We start from the raw sequence: 22790 nt of genomic DNA on the forward strand, positions 1-22790 counted from the left end.
TCCCCCTGTAGGCGACAACTACCTGATCGCAGCACTGCTAAAAACCACCTACGTGCAATCAGGTCTGAATCACCCCCAATATTCCCTCCTCGCTCTGCGGTGAGTGTCTGATCTCTCCTCAACAATAAGTCTGCAAAACACTCAACACTTTTATTACTGTATGTTAAATTCACAAAAGGAATCGACCGGAGTCCCTCTTGCTAGAGTGTTATTGAAACTGAAAAACATAGTATTTTGAAAGAGAACCATTGATACAATGAAATTCAAATAAAATATTCATAGTGCCAGCTGTATGGAGTCAGAAGTTCTAACCATGGCTTTATTCTTATCAGGCACTGTACAATACCTTTGTTTTTACAGTTTGTATTTTCCGTTTTGATTTTATACCTTAATACATAGTTTGATTTTAATCCCTGCATGTTACTGGAATTAAGGTATACTGTAATAAAATTCATAGATGCATGGAACACCAATGGGCAGTGGTCATTTTTACATAGAAAGTGAACACATACCATAATGACATTTTATTTTACACAAAATGCAGAAATACTACAAACCAGTATTTTTATTTTTATGGGTCACTTTAGTTCATCTTCTTGCTCCAGTTTACCGAGGTGTCTCTCCAATTTTTTAATATTTACTCTGTGCATCATCAGAAACTGCCCATCCAGGTGAAACACAGGAATGTCATATTTGTACCGGTTATACCAAGCTGCGTTCTCTGGAAGAGTGATATCCACTTGTTCTAAAACAAACTAAAACAAATAAAACATTTATAAACATAAGTTTACGCTGAAAGTCCCCACATACTGTATTCTGGATTATATAGAAACACTGAAATATAATTCATAATTTCATTTAGACTGCACCTAAAGGGCCCAATACATCAGGGGTAGGGGGGGGGGCATTTCCCTAATCTCACCTTGAAATGGCAATCGGCAGCGGTTAATGATCAGGGATCCGTCAGGGAATTGGGGAAATTCTTCATGTTACAAAATCCTAGATTTGCCAATCCCCGATTTGAATTCAGGTAATCAATATTTTCAACATGTTGATTATTCCTGAACGGGGTAAGGGGGGTGTGAGGGGGTGTCGGGGATTGGAGAATTGGGACAATCAGTTGCAGATGTGTGGGGGCCTTCCGGCTTCCAGTTTTATCAAATCTTCTCACATTATTATAACTATTTATTTTTCTTTACAGAAAATTGGAATCTAGTACAATCTAATGGCACCTTACATCCTACACCTATATATATATATATACACACACACACACACACACACACACACACACACACACACACACACACACACACACACACACACACACCCCTAGTTAGGTAGCAATAGTATTTCAAGTTCAACATTTCCTCTAAAATCACTAAGATCATACAGAACACACAACAGGTTTTGTCAACATTTATAATGTTGACAGCCAGAATGTAAACATCAATGTTATGGTAAAGGTTAGGCTGCAAGTAGGGTTAAGGTGGGTACACACTAACAGATATATCTGCAGATCAATTGATCTGCAGATATATCTATGGACGGATCGAGCAGTGTATTCAGCATACACACTGCTCGATCCGTCGGGGACTGACGTCATGAACTGGGCGGGCGTGTACACACGCCCGCCCAGTTCACCTGTCAATCACCGCCGACCGCCGCAGCATGTGTACGGGCGGTCGGCCGACCGCCCCGTACACACACAGCGACACGCCAATATATCGGTAGATATATTGGCCGTCGGCTGTGCTGCGCGGCCGACGCGATACGTCTGTGAACGACGGAGTTCACAGACGTATCGGCCGTACACACTGGCCGACGGTCCCGCGATATATCGGCCGTTCAGGAGAACGGCCGATATATCGACCAGTGTGTACGGGCCTTTAGGCTTTTTGACCCTTCTGAGAGATCTCGTTTTTAATATCATCCACTGTGTACGTACAAAGGTTCTAATTCAAGGTAGATTGCAAAACAAAATTTCCTCAAATGGGCAAAACCATGTGTATTGCGGGGGGGGGGGGGGGGAGATATAACATGTGCAGAGAGAGTTAGATTTGGGTGGGTTATATGGTTTCTGTGCAGGGTAAATGCTGGCTGGTTTATTTTATACACTGCAATTTACATTTCAGTTTGAACACACCCCACCCAAATCTGACGCTCTCTGCACGTGTTCTATCTGCCCCACCTGCAGTGCACATGGTTTTGCCCATTAGAGGAAAATTTTGTTTTGCAATCAACCTTGAATTAGGCCCAATATCATTAATGATGCACGATCCCGTGGATCATTAACAAAGTATTCGGTCACCTATACATGCAGGTAAATTTTAGCTATATCGACCAAAACTGTATGTTTGGGTTGGTGGCCGGAGGACATCACTGATCGGCATTGTTAGCGATATAGGGCCTAATTCAGACCCTGTCACTGATGTGCAAAAATTGCTATGAAGTGATTTTTACACATCTGCGCATGCGCAACATGTGTTATGTGCGCTCGTGTGCAATAAACCGTGTTCAAACCTGGCGGTCTGAAAGGGGTACAAGACAATCAAGAGGAAATTCATGACTATAGCGGAAAATGACAAGACAAAATAGGGGCAAAGCGGGTGAAGACAACAACATTTTATATATATATATATATATATATATATATATATATAAAAATGGCAAAGCTTCATATTAACAATAAAAATAGAAAATAATAAAGTCTAATTCTGTCTCTTCTCAAGAAATCCCTCTCTTCTCACTTATACTATACACCCCAACAGAGGTCGGGTGTTTGGCACAGGTGCAAAAATATGCCTTGGGGCCCCCGTCTCTGCCTCACAAGGGGAGACAATGGATGACAGGTAATTGCAGTGGGTGACAGTGGGAGAGACAGTGAGTGGCAGGGGGAGAAAGTGGGTGACAGAGGGTGAGGCAGTGGGTTACTGGGAAGGTAGGTGACAGACAGGCAGCTGGGGACAGAGAGGCACTGGGTGACAGCAGGAGGTAGTGGATAACAGCAGGAGGTAGTGGGTAACTGGTAGGCTGAGGGTGACTGGGGAGACTGAGGGTGTCAGTTTGTGACAGCAGGAGGCAGAGAGTGGCAGGGTGAAAAAGTGGGTGACAGCAAGAGGCTGGAAGTGGATGACAGCAAGAGACTGGAAGTGGGTGACAAGGAGAGACTGTAGGCGACTGCGGGAGGCAATAGGTGGTAGAGGTTGACCGTGGGTGATAGAAGGAGGCAGCAGGTGACTGCAGGAGGCAATGGGTGGCAGACGGTGACAAGGAGAGGCATTGGGTGACTAGGAGACACAGTGGGTAGCAGTGAGTGACAGCAAGAGGCAGTGGGTGATGGAGAGTCAGTGCCTGAGAGGGAGAGGCAGGAGAGAGGCAGGAGTCACACACACTCGTGGTTACATCCACACCCGGCATTGGCACTTACCAGGAGTGGGAGCTGCCTCTTCTTCAGCTCTGGTAAGAGCTGTCAGCAGTATAAATCGCTTCCTAGAAGCAGCGCTGCCTTGCCCTCCTGATCCGGCGCCAAGAGGAACAATGTAATATGGCCGCAGAGCTCTCTTTGCAGCTGAATATTACGGCAATTGGGGGGGGGGGAGGACGGTAGAGTCAGGGGTCCAGCACATTCTGAGCCGGGCTGGGGAATAGTTGGCTTGTAATCACACTGGGGCCCCAAACACATTCTATAAGCGGCGAGGCGACTTGTGTGATCTGGGTAGGAGTGAGAGATGGATCGCAGCCGTGGGCCACTTAATCATCAGGGGCCCTGGTGCACTGTACCAAAGTTCCACCACTGCACCCCAATATACTTTGCACACGTCTCATAACCTACCATTTAGGTTTTGCGAATTTTGGAATTATGTGACAAAATATGCTACGGACTAGAAAGATGAAATGGAGCTATGATCATCCACTTACTCTACATTGCACTTTATTTTACCCTATTGTAAGAATTCAGTAATGTAACTGAAATGATTTCCAAGCAGAGCGATATTTGAGCCTTTTGCATGTTTCATTATGTACCACTGTGTATTGAGAATACAAATGCCTGTAAATAAGAGCTTAGTATCATTAAATATTTAATTTAGCTTTCTAAGAATGAAAAGGGATTGCAAGTGTAACATTACAGGTCAGACCACTGTGACCCACACATTTAGCTCCCACAGGCAATTCATCAGTGTTTCATGATAATAGTGCTGAAAACGGTACAAATACGTGGTACAGGTTGAGTATCCCATATCCAAATATTCCGAAATACGGAATATTCCGAAATACAGACTTTTTTGAGTGAGAGTGAGATAGTGAAACCTTTGTTTTCTGATGGCTAAATGTACACAAACTTTGTTTAATACACAAAGTTATTAAAAATATTGTATTAAATGACCTTCAGGCTGTGTGTATATGGTGTATATGAAACATAAATGAATTGTGTGAATGTACACACACTTTGTTTAATGCACAAAGTTATTAAAAATATTGGCTAAAATGACCTTCAGGCTGTGTGTATAAGGTGTATATGAAACATAAATGCATTCTGTGCTTAGACTTAGGTCCCATCGCCATGATATCTCATTATGGTATGCAATTATTCCAAAATACGGAAAAATCTGATATCCAAAATACTTCTGTTCCCAAGCATTTTGGATAAGGGATACTCAACCTGTATTGGCCTTAATACCAGTACATCCACAATAACTTTGTTTTTCACAAAACACAAACAAGAGAACACTTATCAACAGATCGCAGATCAACACCTCAACCCTGACACACCAAATATCTTCAAAAATGCTCAGTACTGCCGAGCGACAGTGGAGGAAATCACGCTCTAAGGCAGACTTCCTCCATTTTAAATTTAGGCTCTCATCCTTCAGTGCTTCCATTTCCCTCGCTAAACAATCATACTTCAAAATTCTCATCTCTACCAAGTCTTCCAACCCCCGGCGCCTCTTTGCCACTGTGAACTCCCTCCTCTGCCCACTACCACCTCCTCTCCCATCCTCATTGTCTGCTCTTGACTTTGCCACTTATTTTACATCCAAGATTGACTCCATATGTCAGGACATCACATCCCACCAGACCAGCCATCATCCATCCCTTGCCACCCTTCCTCTTCCCTCTTACCAACTCTGACATCTTTCTCCCATGTATCTGGTGAGGAAGTCATGGCCCTCATCCGTCCCCCCGTCCCCCACTTGACCCTATCCCCTCCCACCTCCTCCGCTACCTTTCTCTTTCTGCCTGTTCCCATCTTGCCTACTTTCTCAATCTCTCCCTCTCATCAGGAACTGTCCCCTCTGCCTTCAAGCATGCTCTTTTCTCCTCTATTCTTAAAAAACCTACCCTTGATCCAAACACTCTCTCCAACTATCAACCCATCTCTCTCCCTCTTGCCTCCAAACTCCTTGAGCGTACTGTCTATAACCGCCTCACTGCCTTTATTTCTTCCCACTCACTGCTTGACCCATTCCAGTCTGGTTTCCGCTCTCTCCACTCCACTGAAACTACACTCACAAAAGTCTGCAATGACCTCCATGCAGCCAAATTTAAGGGCCACTACTCTCTGCTTATTCTTCTTGACCTCTCTGCAGCTTTTGACACTGTGGACCACCTTCTCCTTCTGCAAATCCTTCACTCTCTTGGTCTGCGCGATACTGCCCTCTCCTGGCTGTTCTCCTACCTCTCTGATCGTTCCTTCTCTATCTCCTCTCATGACGCTACCTCCCCCTCACTTCCTCTTACTGTTGGTGTCCCCCAAAGTTCTGTTCTTGGTCCTCTCTCTATACGTCCTCTTTGGGTGAACTCAATAGTTCTTTTAACTTCTAATATGACCTCTACGCTGACGACACTCAAATCTACCTTTCCTCCCCTGATCTCCTCACTCGTAAAACCAACTGTCTCTCTGCTATCTCTTCCTGGATGTCCCAGCGCTTTCTTAAACTTAACATGTCCAAGACTGAGCTGATAATCTTCCCACCGTCCCGCAATCTCATTATCCATTGATGGCACGACTATCTCCTCTAGCCCCCAAGTACGCTGTCTTGGAGTAATCGTTGATTCCTCCCTCTCCTTCAAACCATACATTCAGCACCTCTCACAAACCTGTCATTTTCATCTCAAAAACATTTCCAGGATCAGACCCTTTCTGACAATTACCTCTCTCCACTCCAATCTATCTTCAATGCTGCAGCCCGGCTCATCTTCCTCACCAAACGCACTACATCCAACTCCCCTCTCCTACAAGCCCTTCACTGGCTTCCCTTCCCGAATCCAATTCAAACTTCTCACACTCACTTACAAAGCACTCACCCACTCCTCACCTACTTACATCTTTGACCTTATCTCCCCTTTACTCTCCCACCCGTCCTCTTCGCTCTACTAATGCACGCCGACTCTCCTGTCTTCTGATTACTTCCTCCCACTTCTATCTCCAAGATTTTTCACGTGCTGCTCCCTTACTCAGGAAGTCTCCCCCTCAGACTCCACACCTCTCTACAGAACTTTAATCGGGCTCTTAAGACCCACTGTTATTTACCAACCCCAGCCAAATCTCATCCTAACCCTCTATCCCACGCTCGGTCTACCACTTCTGTGTCACCCCTGTCTGTCTGCCCCTCCCCTTTAGAATGTAAGCTCTCACGAGTAGGGCCCTCTTCCCTCATGTGCTAATTCTTTTATTACTTTAATAATCCTCAACTGCCCATATCCTCCAGTTTTCGGCTACCTGACACTCATCTCAGTGTCTACTGATGTAGTTACGCTTAGTTACCCTGTACCATATTGTCTTCAACTGTAAGTCACTATTTTGCTGTTTTGCTTATGTGCATACGCACTCTGTAATTGGGCGCTGCGGAACCCTTATGGCGCCACATAAATAGAGGATAATAATACAGGTTGAGCATCCCTTATCCAAAATGCTTGGGACCAGAGGTATTTTGGATATGGGATTTTTCCGTATTTTGGAATAATTGCATACCATAATGAGATATTATGGTGATGGGACCTAAATCTGAGCACAGGATGCATTTATGTTACAAATACACCTTATACACACAGCCTGAAGGTAATTTTAGCAAATATTTTTTATAACTTTGTGCATTAAACAAAGTGTGTATACATTCACACAATTCATTTATGTTTCATATATACCTTTTACACACAGCCTGAAGGTCATTTAATACAATATTTTTAATAACTTTGAGTATTAAACAAAGTTTGTGTACATTGAGCCATTAAAAAACAAAGGTTTCACTATCTCAGTCTCACTAAAAAAAAGTCTGTATTTCGGAATATTCCGTATTTCGGAATATTTGGATATGGGATACTCAACCTGTAATAATAATAATAATTAAACATACCACTAACATCACTAGTATACAATTTTCCCGCTAGGATGTGGGCAGGGCAATGCGCAGCATGATTGTACGTGCAATTGAAAAGGGGGTGCGGCCCTGTCAGCTTTACAAATGGGGGCGTGCCCATTAATTATGAGGCGGCTGGGCTTCCCCCAAGCTCTCCTTTTAATGTGAATAGATTCAAATTCATGCAGTGGTGGCACGGCAACAGGCAAGGCTGTTTCAGCAGGGAGCTGGTACAAGGGCAAGGCGAAGACTAAGTATGTACCAGGATTTAAAAAAATAAGATTTTACTCACCGGTAAATCTATTTCTCGTAGTCCGTAGTGGATGCTGGGGACTCCGTAAGGACCATGGGGAATAGACGGGCTCCGCAGGAGACTGGGCACTCTAAGAAAGATTTAGTACTACTGGTGTGCACTGGCTCCTCCCTCTATGCCCCTCCTCCAGACCTCAGTTAAGGAAACTGTGCCCGGAAGAGCTGACATTACAAGGAAAGGATTTTGGAATCCAGGGTAAGACTCATACCAGCCACACCAATCACACCGTATAACTTGTGATAACATACCCAGTCAACAGTATGAACAACAACAGAGCATCAGACAAACCTGATGCAACCATAACATAACCCTTATTTAAGCAATAACTATATACAAGTATTGCAGAAGAAGTCCGCACTTGGGACGGGCGCCCAGCATCCACTACGGACTACGAGAAATAGATTTACCGGTGAGTAAAAGCTTATTTTCTCTAACGTCCTAGTGGATGCTGGGGACTCCGTAAGGACCATGGGGATTATACCAAAGCTCCCAAACGGGCGGGAGAGTGCGGATGACTCTGCAGCACCGAATGAGCAAACACAAGGTCCTCCTCAGCCAGGGTATCAAACTTGTAGAACTTTGCAAAAGTGTTTGAACCCGACCAAGTAGCTGCTCGGCAAAGCTGTAATGCCGAGACCCCTCGGGCAGCCGCCCAAGAAGAGCCCACCTTCCTTGTGGAATGGGCTTTTACTGATTTTGGAGGCGGCAAGCCAGCCGCAGAATGAGCCTGCTGAATCGTGTTACAGATCCAGCGAGCACCCAGCTTGTTGGATGCATACAGGATAAACAGCGAGTCAGGTTTCCTGACTCCAGCCGATCTGGCTACATAAATCTTCAAAGCCCTGACTACATCTAGTAACTTGGAATCCTCCAAGTCACGAGTAGCCGCAGGCACCACAATAGGTTGGTTCACATGAAAAGATGACACCACCTTTGGCAGAAATTGTGGACGAGTCCGTAATTCTGCCCTGTCCATATGAAAAACCAGATCGGGGCTTTTACATGACAAAGCCGCCAATTTTTGGCCACTTTCCACGTGAGATATTTTAACTCCACGGTCTTAAGCGGCTCAAACCAGTGAGATTTCAGGAAACTCAACACCACGTTAAGATCCCAAGGTGCCACTGGTGGCACAAAAAAGGGGGCTGAATATGCAGCACTCCCTTTACAAACGTCTGAACTTCAGGTAGAGAAGCTAGTTTTTGTATGAAAGAAAATGGATCGGGCCGAAATCTGGACCTTAATTGACCCCAATTCTAGGCCCAAAGTCACTCCCGACTGTAGAAAGTGAAGGAAACGGCCCAGCTGAACTTCCTCTGTAGAGGCATCCCTGGCTTCACACCCAGCAACATATTTTCGCCGTATACGGTGATAATGTTTAGCTGTCACGTCCTTCCTAGCCCTTATCAGCGTAGGAATAACCTCATCCGGAATCCCTCTTTTCTACTAGGATCCGGCATCCAACCGCCATGCCGTCAAACGCAGCTGCGGTAAGTCGTGGAACATACAAGGTTCCTGCTGCAACAGATCCTGCCCTAGAGGCAGAGGCCATGGGTCCTCTGTGAGCATTTCTTGCAGCTCTGGATACCAAGTCCTTCTTGGTCAATCCGGAACAATGAGTATTGTTCTCACTCCTCTTTTACTTATGATTCTCAGCACCTTGGGAAGAGAGGAAAAGGAGGAAACACATAAACCGACTGGAACATCCACGGTGTCACCAGTGCGTCTACAGCTATCGCCTGAGAGTCTCTTGACTTGGCGCAATACCTCTGTAGCTTTTTGTTGAGGCGGGATGCCATCATGTCCACCTGTGGCAGTTCCCATCGATTTGTAATCTGTGTGAAGACTTCTTGACGAAGTCCCCACTCTCCCGGGTGGAGGTCGTGCCTGCTGAGGAAGTCTGCTTCCCAGTTGTCCACTCCCGGAATGAACACTGCTGACAGTGCTCTTACGTGATTCTCCGCGCAGCGAAGAATTCTGGTGGCTTCTACCATCGCCACCCTGCTCCTTGTGCCGCCTTGGCGGTTTACATGAGCCACTGCGGTGATATTGTCTGACTGAATCAGAACCGGTTGGTCGCGAAGCAGGGTCTCCGCTTGACTTAGGGCGTTGTATATGGCCCTTAGTTCCAGGATATTGATGTGAAGGCAAGTCTCCTGCCTTGACCACAGCTCTTGGAAATTTCTTCCCTGTGTGACTGCCCCCCACCCTCGGAGGCTTGCATCCATGGTCATCAGGACCCAGTCCTGAATGCCGAATCTGCGACCTTCGAGAAGGTGAGCACTCTGCAGCCACCACAGGAGAGACACCCTGGCTCTGGGGGATAGGGTGATTAACCGATGCATCTGAAGATGTGATCCGGACCACTTGTCCAGTAAGTCCCATTGGAAGGTCCTCGTATGGAACCTGCCGAAGGGAATGGCCTCGTATGATGCCACCCTCCTTCCCAGGACTCGAGTGCAGTGATGCACTGTGTCACGAGCTCCTGAGCTCTCTCTATCGGGAGATAAACCCTTTTCTGGTCTGTGTCTAGGATCATGCCTAGGAGAGGCAGATGAGCTGTAAGAACCAACTGCGACTTTGGAATATATAGAATCCAGCCGTGTTGCCGTTACACTTCCAGAGAAAGTGATACGCTGTTCAGCAAATGCTCTCTTGATCTCGCTTTTATGAGGAGATCGTCCAAGTACGTGATAATAGTGACACCTTGTTTCCGCAGGAGCACCATCATTTCCGCCATTGCCTTGGTGAATATTCTCAAGGCCGTGGAGAGACCAAACGGCAACGTCTGAAATTGGTAATGACAATCCCGTACCGCAATTCTGAGGTACGCCTGATGAGGTGGATAAATGGGGACATGAAGGTATGCATCCTTTATGTACCGAGTCACCATAAAATCTCCCCCTTTCAGGCTTGCAATAACCGCTCTTAGCTATTCCATCTTGAACTTGAACCTTTTCAGGTATATGTTCAGAGATTTTAAATTCAATATGGGTCCGACCGAACCGTCTGGTTTTGGGACTACAACAAGGTCGAATAATAACCCCCTCCTTGTTGAAGGAGGGGAACCTTGACCACCACCTGTTGAAGATACAATTTGTGAATTGCAGTTAACACTGGTTCCCTCTCGTGGGGGGAAGCCGGCAGGGCTGTCGGTGAGGGGGCATCTTCTCAAAGTCCAGCTTGTATCCCTGAGACACAATATCTATTGCCCATGGATCTAACAGGGAGTGAACCCACTTGTGGCTGAACTTACGAAGGCGTGCCCCCACAGGGCCTAGCTCCGCCTGTGGAGCCCCAGCGACATGCGGTGGATTTTAGTAGAGTCCGGGGAGGACTTCTGTTCCTAGGAACTAGCTGTGTTGCGCAGCTTCTTTCCTCTGCCCCTGCTTCTGGCAAGAAAGGACGCACCTCGGACTTTCTTGTTTCTTTATTCGAAAGGCTGCATTTGATAATGTCGTGCTTTCCTAGGCTGTGCAGGAATATAAGGCAAAATATCAGAATTACCAGCTATAGCTGTGGAGACCAGGTCCGAGAACCCTTCTCCACACAATCCTCAGCCTTCCATATGCCTCTTAAGTCGGCATCATCTGTCCATTGCATATTCTACAGGACACGTCAAGCAGAAATCGACATAGCTTTGACTCTAGGACCCAGTATACTCATGTCTCTTTGGGCATGTTTTATATATATATACCTATCTCTTAAGACAGCATCTTTAATATATATATATCTCTATATATACATATATATATATATATATATATATCTATATATATATATATATATCTATATGCATACTAGGGTCTCAATCTCTGCTGATAAGGTACCTGTCCACGCAGCCACAGCGCTATAAACCCATGCCGACGCAATCGCCGGTCTGAGTAGTGTACCAGAATGTGCACGCTATCTGCAGGATCCCTGAGAATAGCTAGTGCTACCTTCTGTGCAAACGTGACACCCTAGGGGAAGAATCCCATCACATCCTGGCCCTAGTGGGGAAAGGATACTGCCTGAGAATTTTTTGTGGGAAGCTGCAGTCTCTTGTCTGGAGATTCCCGCTCTTTTTCCTCATGAGAGAAGGGAAATTTACCTCAGCTTTCTTCCCCTTAACATGTGTACCCTTGTGTCAGGGACAAATGAGTCATCAGTGATATGCAAATCATCTTTTATTACAATAATCATATATTGAATACCTTTCAGCCATTTTGGCTGTAACTTTGCATTATCGTAGTCGACACTGGAGTCAAACTCCGTGTCGATATCAGTGTTTATTATTTTGGATAGTGAGCATTGTGAGACTCTGAAGGTCTCTGTGACATAGGGACAGACATGGGTAGATTTCCTGTCTGTTCTCTAATCTTTTGTGCAATACATTCACCTCAGCACTTACACATATCCAAACAGGTGTTGGCGTTGTCGATGGAGACACCCTCTCACACACATATTTGCTCTATCTCCTCCTTAGGGGAGCCTTTTACCTCAGACATGTCGACACACACGTACCGACACACCACACACACAGGGCATGCTCTATTTGAAGACAGTTCCCCCACAAGGCCCTTTGGAGAGACAGAGAGAGAGTATGCCAGCACACACCCAAGCGCTGTATGACCCAGGAATCACACAGTAACTTAGTGTTAACCCAGTAGCTGCTGTATATATTGTTTTTACGCCAAATTTATGTGCCCCCCCCCCTCTCTTTTTCACCCTCTCTATCGTGCTTCTGCAGGGGAGAGCCTGGGGAGCTTCCTCTCAGCGGAGCTGTGGAGAGAAAATGGCGCTGGTGAGTGCTGAGGAAGAAGGCCCCGCCCCCTCAGCGGCGGGCTTCTCCCGCGATTTTGTGTAAAATTAATGGCGGGGGCTCATGCATATAACAGTGTCCAACTGTATATATGCTGCTTTTTGCCAGGAGGTAATCAATTGTTGCCCAGGGCGCCCCCCCCCTGCGCCCTGCACCCTACTGTGACCGGAGTGTGTGGGTTAGTGTGGGCGCAATGGCGCACAGCTGCAGTGCTGTGCGCTACCTCATATGAAGACAGGAGTCTTCTGCCGCCGATTTTGACGTCTTCTTGCTTCAACCCGCCGGCTTCTGTCTTCTGGCTCTGCGAGGGGTACGGCGGCGCGGCTCCGGGAACGGACGACCAAGGTTAGGCTCCTGTGTTCGATCCCTCTGGAGCTAATGGTGTCCAGTAGCCTAAGAAGCGCAACCTAGCCGCAGTTAGTAGGTTTGCTTCTCTCCCCTCAGTCCCACGTAGCAGAGAGTCTGTTGCCAGCAGAAGCTCTCTGAAAATAAAAAAACCTAACTAAAATACTTTCTTATTAGCAAGCTCAGGAGAGCTCACTAAAATGCACCCAGCTCTGTCCGGGCACAGATTCTAACTGAGGTCTGGAGGAGGGGCATAGAGGGAGGAGCCAGTGCACACCAGTAGTACTAAATCTTTCTTAGAGTGCCCAGTCTCCTGCGGAGCCCGTCTATTCCCCATGGTCCTTACGGAGTCCCCAGCATCCACTAGGACGTTAGAGAAATATATATTTTCAAGCATACACTCCTTGAATATAGCAACTACTGCATCTCATCTCACTTCCACCTAGAACTCCATCCATCTATTACACCTTGTGTATGAAGAGTATTGATTGGATGCAGCGAAAAAAAATCAGCCCTGGGTGAGCAAGTGCAACTCCCTGGTATGGTCATGTGGCTGCCAAAATGAATCATTATATTAAAATAAAGACAAGTAGTCTTCACCGTCCTCTGAGATATAGAAAATATTCAAAAGATATTGCCTCCACACAGTGTATACACAATTGGGACAGCAACACCACCAGTAATGATATTTAAACATGATATTTAAACAATGGTTATTGTCCTTAAAACAACCTTTAGCAGAAAAAAAATCTTATTCTATTGAGTGAAGTTCAAAATATTCTCCATAGCTTGGATAGCTTTAAATAGAAAGGCCAGTTCTCCTTAGAAGTAATTCAGTGTTACAACAAAGTAGTAGTAGATGTCAATCAAATGCACTTCTGCTGACTGAGATAGCTGGTGTACTCAGTCAGACATGCAAAGAAAAATTAGTAGTAGTATGTATACCGTAGTTGCCGAAATGGCTGCCAGGATGAAGCAGCAGCCCTGTTGTGGCCTGTGGGTGCTGGGCTTCCCGGGGCGGCTGAACGATGGGTGTTTCGGGGGCGGCTGAATGGTGGGTGTTTCGGGGGCGGCTGAATGGTGGGTGTTTCAGGGGCGTGGCCTTGAGAACGCATCATCGTGGCTTTGCCCTGTGCTCTACAGTGCCAGGGAAACAGCCACTGTAGAGCTGGGGGAGGGGGCAGTCTTTTCATATAGGCTCAATGGGCACTTGCCCAAGGGCCCCAGGAGTATAAAGACTGATAGCTGAGGGTCCCCTTTTTCCAGGGCTACCAGATTTTTGAAAATCAGCCTAGGGGATCCATAGATATTCGACTTCAAAGCAGTGGTCCCCATCCAAGCCTGTTAATTGCTCTTCCCAGACAGATATCTCGGGTTCTGTCTAACAGAGTTTTACTGAGTGTATACTCCAAAAGCTGGGACTCTCCCCTTCCGGTGGACTCTGGCAGCTTGTCTCTACTATGCCCAGAACCAGAAATATTAGCCTTTCAGAAGCTGGTCCCTGCTCCAGGTCTACATGCCTGTTATGCAGATTTATATTCTTGTCAGTGGATTCCTCTGGCTCCTGAACTCTGATCCTCAAGTCCCCAGTACCTCCTGACAGGTAGGACTCTATTTTTTTTATCCCATTAAAAGCTAAGAAATCTGTTTCCAGGAACTGAAGATATCTGCGGTCAAACAAGCTGCCCTCCCATCGACAAATTATGAATATTAAGCCCACTCGGGTTGGGCTCGTGTGACCAGTGGGTGTGAGACCGCCAGTCACCATACCTGTGGCAGGATCCCTGACTTTTAGGGGGGGCGAGCGCAGGATCTATTCCCACTCTATTCCCCGGGCTAATTCACCGTCCACAAGTCACATAACTGCATCTGCCGATCCACTATCCACCCCTCCCCTACATATTAAACACCCCCTTCCACCCCGGAAGTCAGGTATCGTGAGCCCCATCATTCAGCCAAATGCCCCATTCTACAGTTTAGTGTTCTCCCTCCCACCATCTGTCCAGTAAAGTTGTAATTAGCAGAAATGACTGCTCCAGGTCCTACATGCGGAGCGGAAGATAGAACACCCCCTACCGCCCATGGGACATCAAAGCTGCCGCTGATAGCACACCCCTACTGCTTGAGGATGGGTAGGGGCCCCAATGCATTTTATTGCCCAGGGGCCTACACTGCTAAGACGGCCCTGGTGCAGAGAGTGCAGTTGCTGCTTTGGGGCCCAGAACTGGGGGGAATGGACGCTCTCTTTCTTGTCAAAGGTACATGTTATATACATATTTCACCACTGGGTGATACATAAAGGCCCTTAAGTTTTGCTATGGGGCCTACAAATTTTATATATATATATATATATATATATATACACACACACACACACACACACACACACACACACACACACACATATATATATATATATATACACATATATACAGCATACAGACGTGGCACTCACAGTGATAAATGATGACACTTCACAATTCCAGTCTGATAAACAGCTCTTTCTCAGACTGGAATTGTGAAGTGTCATCATTTATCACTGTGAGTGCCACGTCTGTATGCTGTATATATGTGTATATATGCTGTGGACCCTTTTGTTTCACTGAGGCAACGGTGTTGTGGCATACAAAGTGATAGGAGTGCCATACCTGCCATGTATGTATGTATGTATATATATATATATATATATATATATATATATATATATATATATATAGAGCCTTTTGGAAATGTATACCATTATTTGTTGGCTCAATGCCCCTGTGAAGTTAAAGTGTTACCTTTCTTCAATGAACAAGCATTTAGCAAGTTACAGCTGCTTGGGTGAAAAAAATAAATATCCCTCAGAAAAAGCCACAACATACCCTGATATGAAAAGGAAATTTCCCTATATACTATTAAGCTTATCTCAGCTTCTGCTAAGTTTCCCAACTAAGTAATGCCCGGAACCAGAAATCTTGTGCACCGCCAAGCTCATAATTTGTGTTTAAAACCCTAGAGACATTGGACTGGTGAGGGTTTATGGTTGAGTGCGGAGGGATACGTTCTAATTGCCGGCGGACGGGTTCCTGGCTCTCATGATCGCGCAGCGGGATCCTGTCCACCACAATGCTGGCAGTGGGGCAAGCACTAGAAAGCCCCTTGAAGGCTCGCTGCGATCGCCACTCTGCGGGCACGGTTGCTCGCCGTGCTAGCCACAGGTTACATTCTCCCTTGATGAGTGTCGTGGACACCCACAGAGGGAGAACAGCCTGTCTCGCCGGTTTTCTGGCAGCGGCATTTCACCCCGTCAGGATTCCGGGGTTGGTATTGTGACCGCTGGGATCCCAACTGGCGGTATTGTAACCGCTTATTGTCAAACGTAAACTACTATATTGTGTAAGAAACCTAGTGAATAGTGTTATGAGATACAATAATAGATAATTTAGTGTAAGGAGTTTATTAGAACTTTAGTTATAGGGGGTGATTCAGACATGATCGCTAGTTTGCAAACTTTGCTGTCCTGCATTTGCATAGTCATCGCCTCTGGGGGGGTGTAACTTCACTGTGCAATCCCATGTGTACGCAGAGCTGCAAAAATCCACTATGTGCAGTCTCCGTGCAGCCCAGGACTTACTCCTCCAGTGCGATGAGAAGAGGCTGGTCGGAGCCGGAGCTGACGTCAGACACCCTCCCTGGACATGTCTGCGTTTTTCCGGACACTCCCAGTAAACGGTCAGTTACCACCCACAAATGGCCTCTTTCTGTCAATCACCTTGCGAACGCCCGTGCAATCGGATTTTGCGCACCATCCCGACGCTGACCGGCAATGCCCTTTGTTGTTGTCTGACGTGCGTGCACATTGTGGTGCATACGTTACTACCTGATCACCAACTGTGTGAAAATGCACAGCAGCAATCAGGTCTGAATCACCCCCATAGTTTGTTGTAATAGTTATTGTATTAAAACGTGTGTTGCATGAACTGAGCCTTTGCTTTGTGGAACGTGTGACCCAGTGGATACGTCTACTATTTGATTCTTGTAAAATAAACTTGAATCGTTTTTGAACAACTGTGCTTATTATTTATAATTAAGCCTTTCTGGAAGAGGTTGGAATTGTGTAATTGGGGAAGGTAGTTCGAGGAAAACCTTCATATCTCTACCACAATTGAAGTGGGACAAACTGGTTAAGCTATTAATAAGGGTTGAGTATGTGTGACCACCAGTCACAATACAGACGGCAGGATCCTGGCTGTGAGATGGCCGCCGGGGGGGGAGGGGTTGGGGAGATAAGCGAGCGCAACAAAGGCCCTTGCGCTTGCCATGGGTTTTATTCCCACTCTATGGGTGTCGTGGTGTAATGGGAATAGTCCCTGTTGGTTGGCATGTCGACCACCGGGATTTTGAGCGGGCGGGTTGTAGTGATGTAGTGGCGGAACTCCATTCCATTAGTAACTATAGAGGAGGTTCTAGTCACCACATATTGCTAATAAGAATACTCTATACCAATGTTCTAATTTTTGCAATATTATTTTGGCTTGGTAAATTGTAATTTCTGTGGTTGCTAAGGTGTCATTTATAAACATTTCAGCTGTCAGAGATGAATCAAGTAAGTTGGCTTCTTGTCATTTATTATATAGATACAGTATGTGGTCAGGAGAGGACAGGAGTAAATACGTGGTATCCTAGGAGAACTCAGACAGTGAGGGAGGCGACCAGGTTGTTTTGTTTTTCAAAAAGAAAAACTCTGCTAATGGTACAGGCTTGCTTCCAGTTTAGGTATTAATAACCCAAAAGAAGGCAGACGTTTCAGTCACTTGAGAATGAGCTTTGACATTACCTATTCATTAAATAGCTTGGTGCAAGGAGTGGAGATGAGAATTCACTGATCACCTTCTGGATTTAGAAGACTATTAGTGATGTAAAAAAAAAAAAAAAAACAGGATATGGGGGGGGGGGGGGGGGGGGAGGATTTGAATTAAAATACTAATATAATCATTGCTTTGTTTTTTTGCTATTGAGAATCATTGTGAAACTGTATGTGGCAGCTGGCCCTGACTGCCAAGGAATGCTGGCATTCGCACTCTTACACACTATAACATGCTCTGGCAAAACAAAACTGGTTGACTGCACCACTGACTGAACGCTACACAAACTTTTACCCTTCACCAGCTGAGAGGATCGAAGGTACCCCTTTACGTACTACAACATACTGAAATCAGTACACACTTAAGGCCTATACACACGGTGAGATTCGGGCTATGCCCGATTCTCACTATGCGACAGGGGCCAGGTCGGCACATAGTCAGTATTGCAAGCACACTTAATATGTGCTTGCGATTCTGACTATGTGCGATTTTAGCTGTCAATTTTGGTTATCTCTTCTATAGAGATAGTCAAAATTGACTTGCCTGCACAGTCTATTCTTGCGATGCCGACCGCGCGGGACCGCGCATCGGCATCGAATTGGGATCGCAAGGTAACTTTCACCTTGCTATCTGCACTAACTTTTCTTACGATTTTGACTATATAGTCAAAATCGTAACAAAAAATCTCACCGTGTGTACACACCATTACAGAGACCTACTAGCAGGACCCTTCACCACAGTAATCCTGAACGCTCTCCAGGAAAGAAATGTACAGGCAACTTTTATTGGCAAATTGCATGGGCCTCAAAATACTCTACTGGAGGGCAATTTCTTACTTAAAAACTTGCTGTTATGCAACAAAATATTTTACAGAATCTTTGAGCACAATATCACTTTGGGTGTGGGATTATACAGTACATACAAGTACATACAGCACCTTTGAGTTGGTCCTCCTAATTTAGTTGATTCCATAACTGATGCAGTGACATTAGTAGTTTTTTTTTTTTTTTTTATATATATATATTAAGTTGTTTGAGATGTTTAGCAAAGGTCTCTCTTCACGCGCAGCAAGTTTTGTGATTGGACCATATTTGATTTGTGGAATTCCATAATTCCAAATATTTTCTTTGTCCTGTAGTTTAATGTTCTAAAAGCATTCTGGCTGCTGTGGCTTGCTGGGATTTATATTTATAACTTCATACAGGTTGAGTATCCCATATTCAAATTGCTTGGGACCAGAAGTATTTTGGATATTGGATTTTTCCATATTTTGGAATAACTGCATACCATAATGAGGTATCATGGTGATGGAACCTAAGTCTAAGCACAGAATACATTTATGTTTCATATACACCTTATACACATAGCCTGAAGGTAATTTTAGCCAGTATTTTTAATAACTTTGTGCATTAAACAAAGCTTCTCTTACTTCCTAGAGGATACTGGGGTCTACATTAGTACCATGGGGTTTAGACGGGTCCACTAGGAACCTTGGGCACTTTAAGAAATCAATAGTGTGCACTGGCTCCTCCCTCTATGCCCCTCCTACCAGACTCAGTTTAGAAAATAGACATTATGGTAAGAACTTACCGTTGATAACGTAATTTCTCTTATGTCCACAGGATAACATTGGGATATGCCGAAGCAACAGCGGAAATGGCACCAAATGATCACGAGCTTTCTGGCCTCCCAGGATGCATCAGGGCTTCACCATATAATCCCGCCCACTGACTTAGTCAAATCAGTTCTTTCCACAGCGATTAGGCAGGAGCATCAGGTAGAAACCTATTAGGCAATAAGAACACACATGCACACCCTTCCATGCAAGAGGGAAGAGGTTTAGTGATTGTCAAGATCCTCAAATCAGGTGTGTCCGGGTGGGACCCCTGTGGATACCTGTGGACATAAGAGAAATTACGTTATCAACGGTAAGTTCTTACCATAACGTCTATTTCTCTGGTTGGGTCCACAGGTTATCCACAGGATAACATTGGGATTCCCAAAGCCAGTTTTAGTGGTGGGAATGCTCCTGATTACACAGGAGGACCTTTCGCCCGAAGTCTGCGTCATGAGAGGCAAAAGTATCCAAGGCATAATGTCTGATGAATGTGTTTATGGAAGACCATGTGGCTGCCTTACAAATCAGTTCTGCTGAAGCACCCTGTTGTGCTGCCCAAGAAGGACCTACCTTACGTGTAGAGTGAGCAGAGACATTAGCCGGAGTAGGGAGATCTGCATGAGAATACGCTTCTGATATTACCATTCGGAGCCATCTTGCCAGCGTCATTTTACTAGCAGGCCATCCTCTGCTATGAAATCCGTAGAGGATGAAGAGAGAATCTGTTTTTCTGATGGCACTAGTACGATCTATGTAGATTCTTAATGCTCGGACTACGTCCAGCGACGCTTCTCCCGCAGAAAGTCCCGATACCTGAAAAGCTGGGACTACAATCTCTTCATTAAGGTGAAACTTTGAAACCACCTTCGGAAGATAACCAGATCTAGTTCTGAGAACTGCTCTATCTGGAAAAAAACTTAGGAAAGGAGACTTACACGATAACGCTCCTAAATCTGACACTCTTCTGGCTGACGCCATTGCCAGTTGAAAAAGTACTTTAGCCGTTAACCATTTAAGATCTGCTCTCTTAAGTGGTTCAAACGGAGGTCCCTGAAGGAATTTAAGAACTAGTTTCAAATCCCAGGGAGCTGCAGGCAGAAGAAATGGAGGTTGAATCTGTACCACTCCCTGAAAAAAAAGTACGTACATCCTGTAAATCAGCAATCTTTCGCTGAAACCATACAGTTAACACTGATACTTGAACTCTCAAGGAAGCTACTTTCAAACCCTTATCCAATCCTGCTTGATGAAAATCCAAAATCCTGGATACTTTAAAAGATCTTGGAATCAACTTTTTTCAGTACACCAATGAATATAGGCTTGCCATATTCGATGATAAACACGAGCTGAAGAAGGCTTTCTTGCTCTAAGCATAGTTTGGATTACTTGTTTTGAAAATCCTCTAGCTTCTAAGATAGAGGTTTCAATAGCCACGCCGTCAAAGACAGACGATCCAGATGGCTGTGACAACAAGGACCCTGCATTAGCAGATCTGGACGTTGAGGGAGCAGTATCGGTGCTTCCACAGACATTCTCAGTTGATCTGTGTACCAATGCCTTCTTGGCCAAGCTGGAGCGATTAGAATTATTGCTCCTTTTGCTTGCTTTACTTTTTGCACTACTCTGGGTAACAGAGATATTGGAGGGAACAGATACGCCAGATGAAATTTCCATTCTACTGACAGTGCATCTACAAGGACCGCTCCGGGATCCTTTGTTCTTGATCCGTACCTCGGAACTTTGTTGTTTAGACGAGACGCCATGAGATCTATCTCCGGTAGACCCCATCTGTTCACTATTGTCTGAAACACTTCTGGGTGAAAATGCCCATTCGGTTTCCTGAATGGTGTGTCGACTGAGAAAATCCGCTTCCCAGTTCAGTACACCTGGGACAAACACTGCTGACAATGCTGGGAGATGGAGTTCTGCCCATCTTAGAATGGGAGTTACTTCCTCCATCAGTCTCTTGCTGTGAGTTCTTCCCTGATGAATGAGGTACGCCACTGCTGTCGCATTGTCTTAGCGAATCTTGACCGGTCTTCCTTGCAGACTGTCCTTTGCCTGAACTAGAGCCATATAAATTACCCTTATTTCCAACAGATTTATTGGCAGGCGACTTTCCCTTACGGTCCATTTTCCCTGGAACCAAAGGCTTCCGAGTACCACACCCCAGCCTTGCAGACTGGCATCTGTTGTCAGGACTTGCCATTCTTTTATCCAAAAGGGTCTCCCCTTGTTTAAATGGTCTGTCTGTAGCCACCACGCTAGAGACCTTTTTACGTTTACTGGAAACTTTATCATCTGCTTTTTTATCGTCTGATGATTTCCGTTCCATTTGGTCAGAATAAGGTGCTGTAAAGGAATTGCGCATATTCCACCATGTCGAAGGTTGATACCATCAGACCCAACAGTCGCATTGCTGCATGGTCTGACATTGTCTGAGTGTGCAACGCTTCATGAGTCATGACCTGCACCTTGACTATCTTTCTCTCTGGTAAGAAACTTTCTGTAGACCTGAATCCAATATGGCCCTCAAATGAACCATCCACTGTGACGGATTCAGAGACGACTTTTCCCAGTTTATGAGCCACCTGTGTCTCTGTAAACAAACTACTGTCTGTTGAAGATGGCTCAAAGGTAACTCCTGCGAATGTGCTAGGATAAACAGGTCGTCGAGGTATGGGAATATCCTTATCCCCTGCTTGCGGAGATAAGCTGCCATAACCACCATAATTTTGGTAAACACCCTGGGTGCTGTTGCTAGCCCGAAGGGCAAGGCTTGGAACTGAAAATGTTCCTGGAGGATGGCAAACCTGAGGTAACACTGATGAGACCGTGCTATAGCCACATGTAGGTAAGCATCCTGTACATCCAGAGATACCATGTAATCTCCTGGTTCCATAGCCAACATTATGGAGCGTAATGTCTCCATGTGGAACCTTGCAATCCAAATGTATTTGTTTAACATTTTAAGATTGAGAATTGGTCGAAATGACCCATTTGGCTTCTGGATCAGAAATAGATTGGAGTAAAACCCCTGTCCCCTTTGTGATGGAGGTACTGGGACAATCACACCTGACTGCAGTTATTTTTGGACTGCTTCTTGCAGGGCATTGGCCTTCGACTCCATACGAGACGGGCTGGTGCAAAAAAATCTTTGAGGAGGCTGCCTCCTGAATGGGAACCCATACCCCTGACATACCACCTTCTGCACCCAAGCATCTGTTGTCGACTGTTGCCATATGTGTGCAAAATGAAGGAGTCAGCCGCCAACCCTGGAATCCTCCAGGCGGAAGCCCATCTCTTCAGGCTGACGGTTTCTGTTCAGGCTTGGAAGCTGGCTTTCTACTAGCCCATTTCTTCCTACCCCTGGCCGATCTATTGGACTGGGGTTGCTTAGACTCCTCTTTAGCTTTCGCTTTGCCTTGCCATCGAAATGGCCGAAACTTCGAACCCTTGGTCTTAGGGTTATAACTAGCCGGAAATCTGACCTTCTTTGATT

General features: G+C 45.5%; 1 protein-coding gene across 1 annotated transcript in view; it reads right to left on the reverse strand.

The window, feature by feature from the left end:
- Positions 1–509: 509 nt before the first annotated feature.
- C1H5orf63 (chromosome 1 C5orf63 homolog) overlaps positions 510–22790 on the reverse strand; it is a 134366-nt gene continuing 112085 nt past the window's right edge. The window contains exon 4 of the mRNA XM_063961400.1: positions 510–755. Within this exon, the coding sequence (XP_063817470.1) occupies positions 579–755 (177 nt within the window). The 3' untranslated portion in view covers positions 510–578. The remainder of the gene's footprint in view (positions 756–22790) is intronic.

This window comes from Pseudophryne corroboree, chromosome 1, assembly GCF_028390025.1.
Source record: "Pseudophryne corroboree isolate aPseCor3 chromosome 1, aPseCor3.hap2, whole genome shotgun sequence".
Lineage (NCBI taxonomy): Eukaryota > Metazoa > Chordata > Amphibia > Anura > Myobatrachidae > Pseudophryne > Pseudophryne corroboree.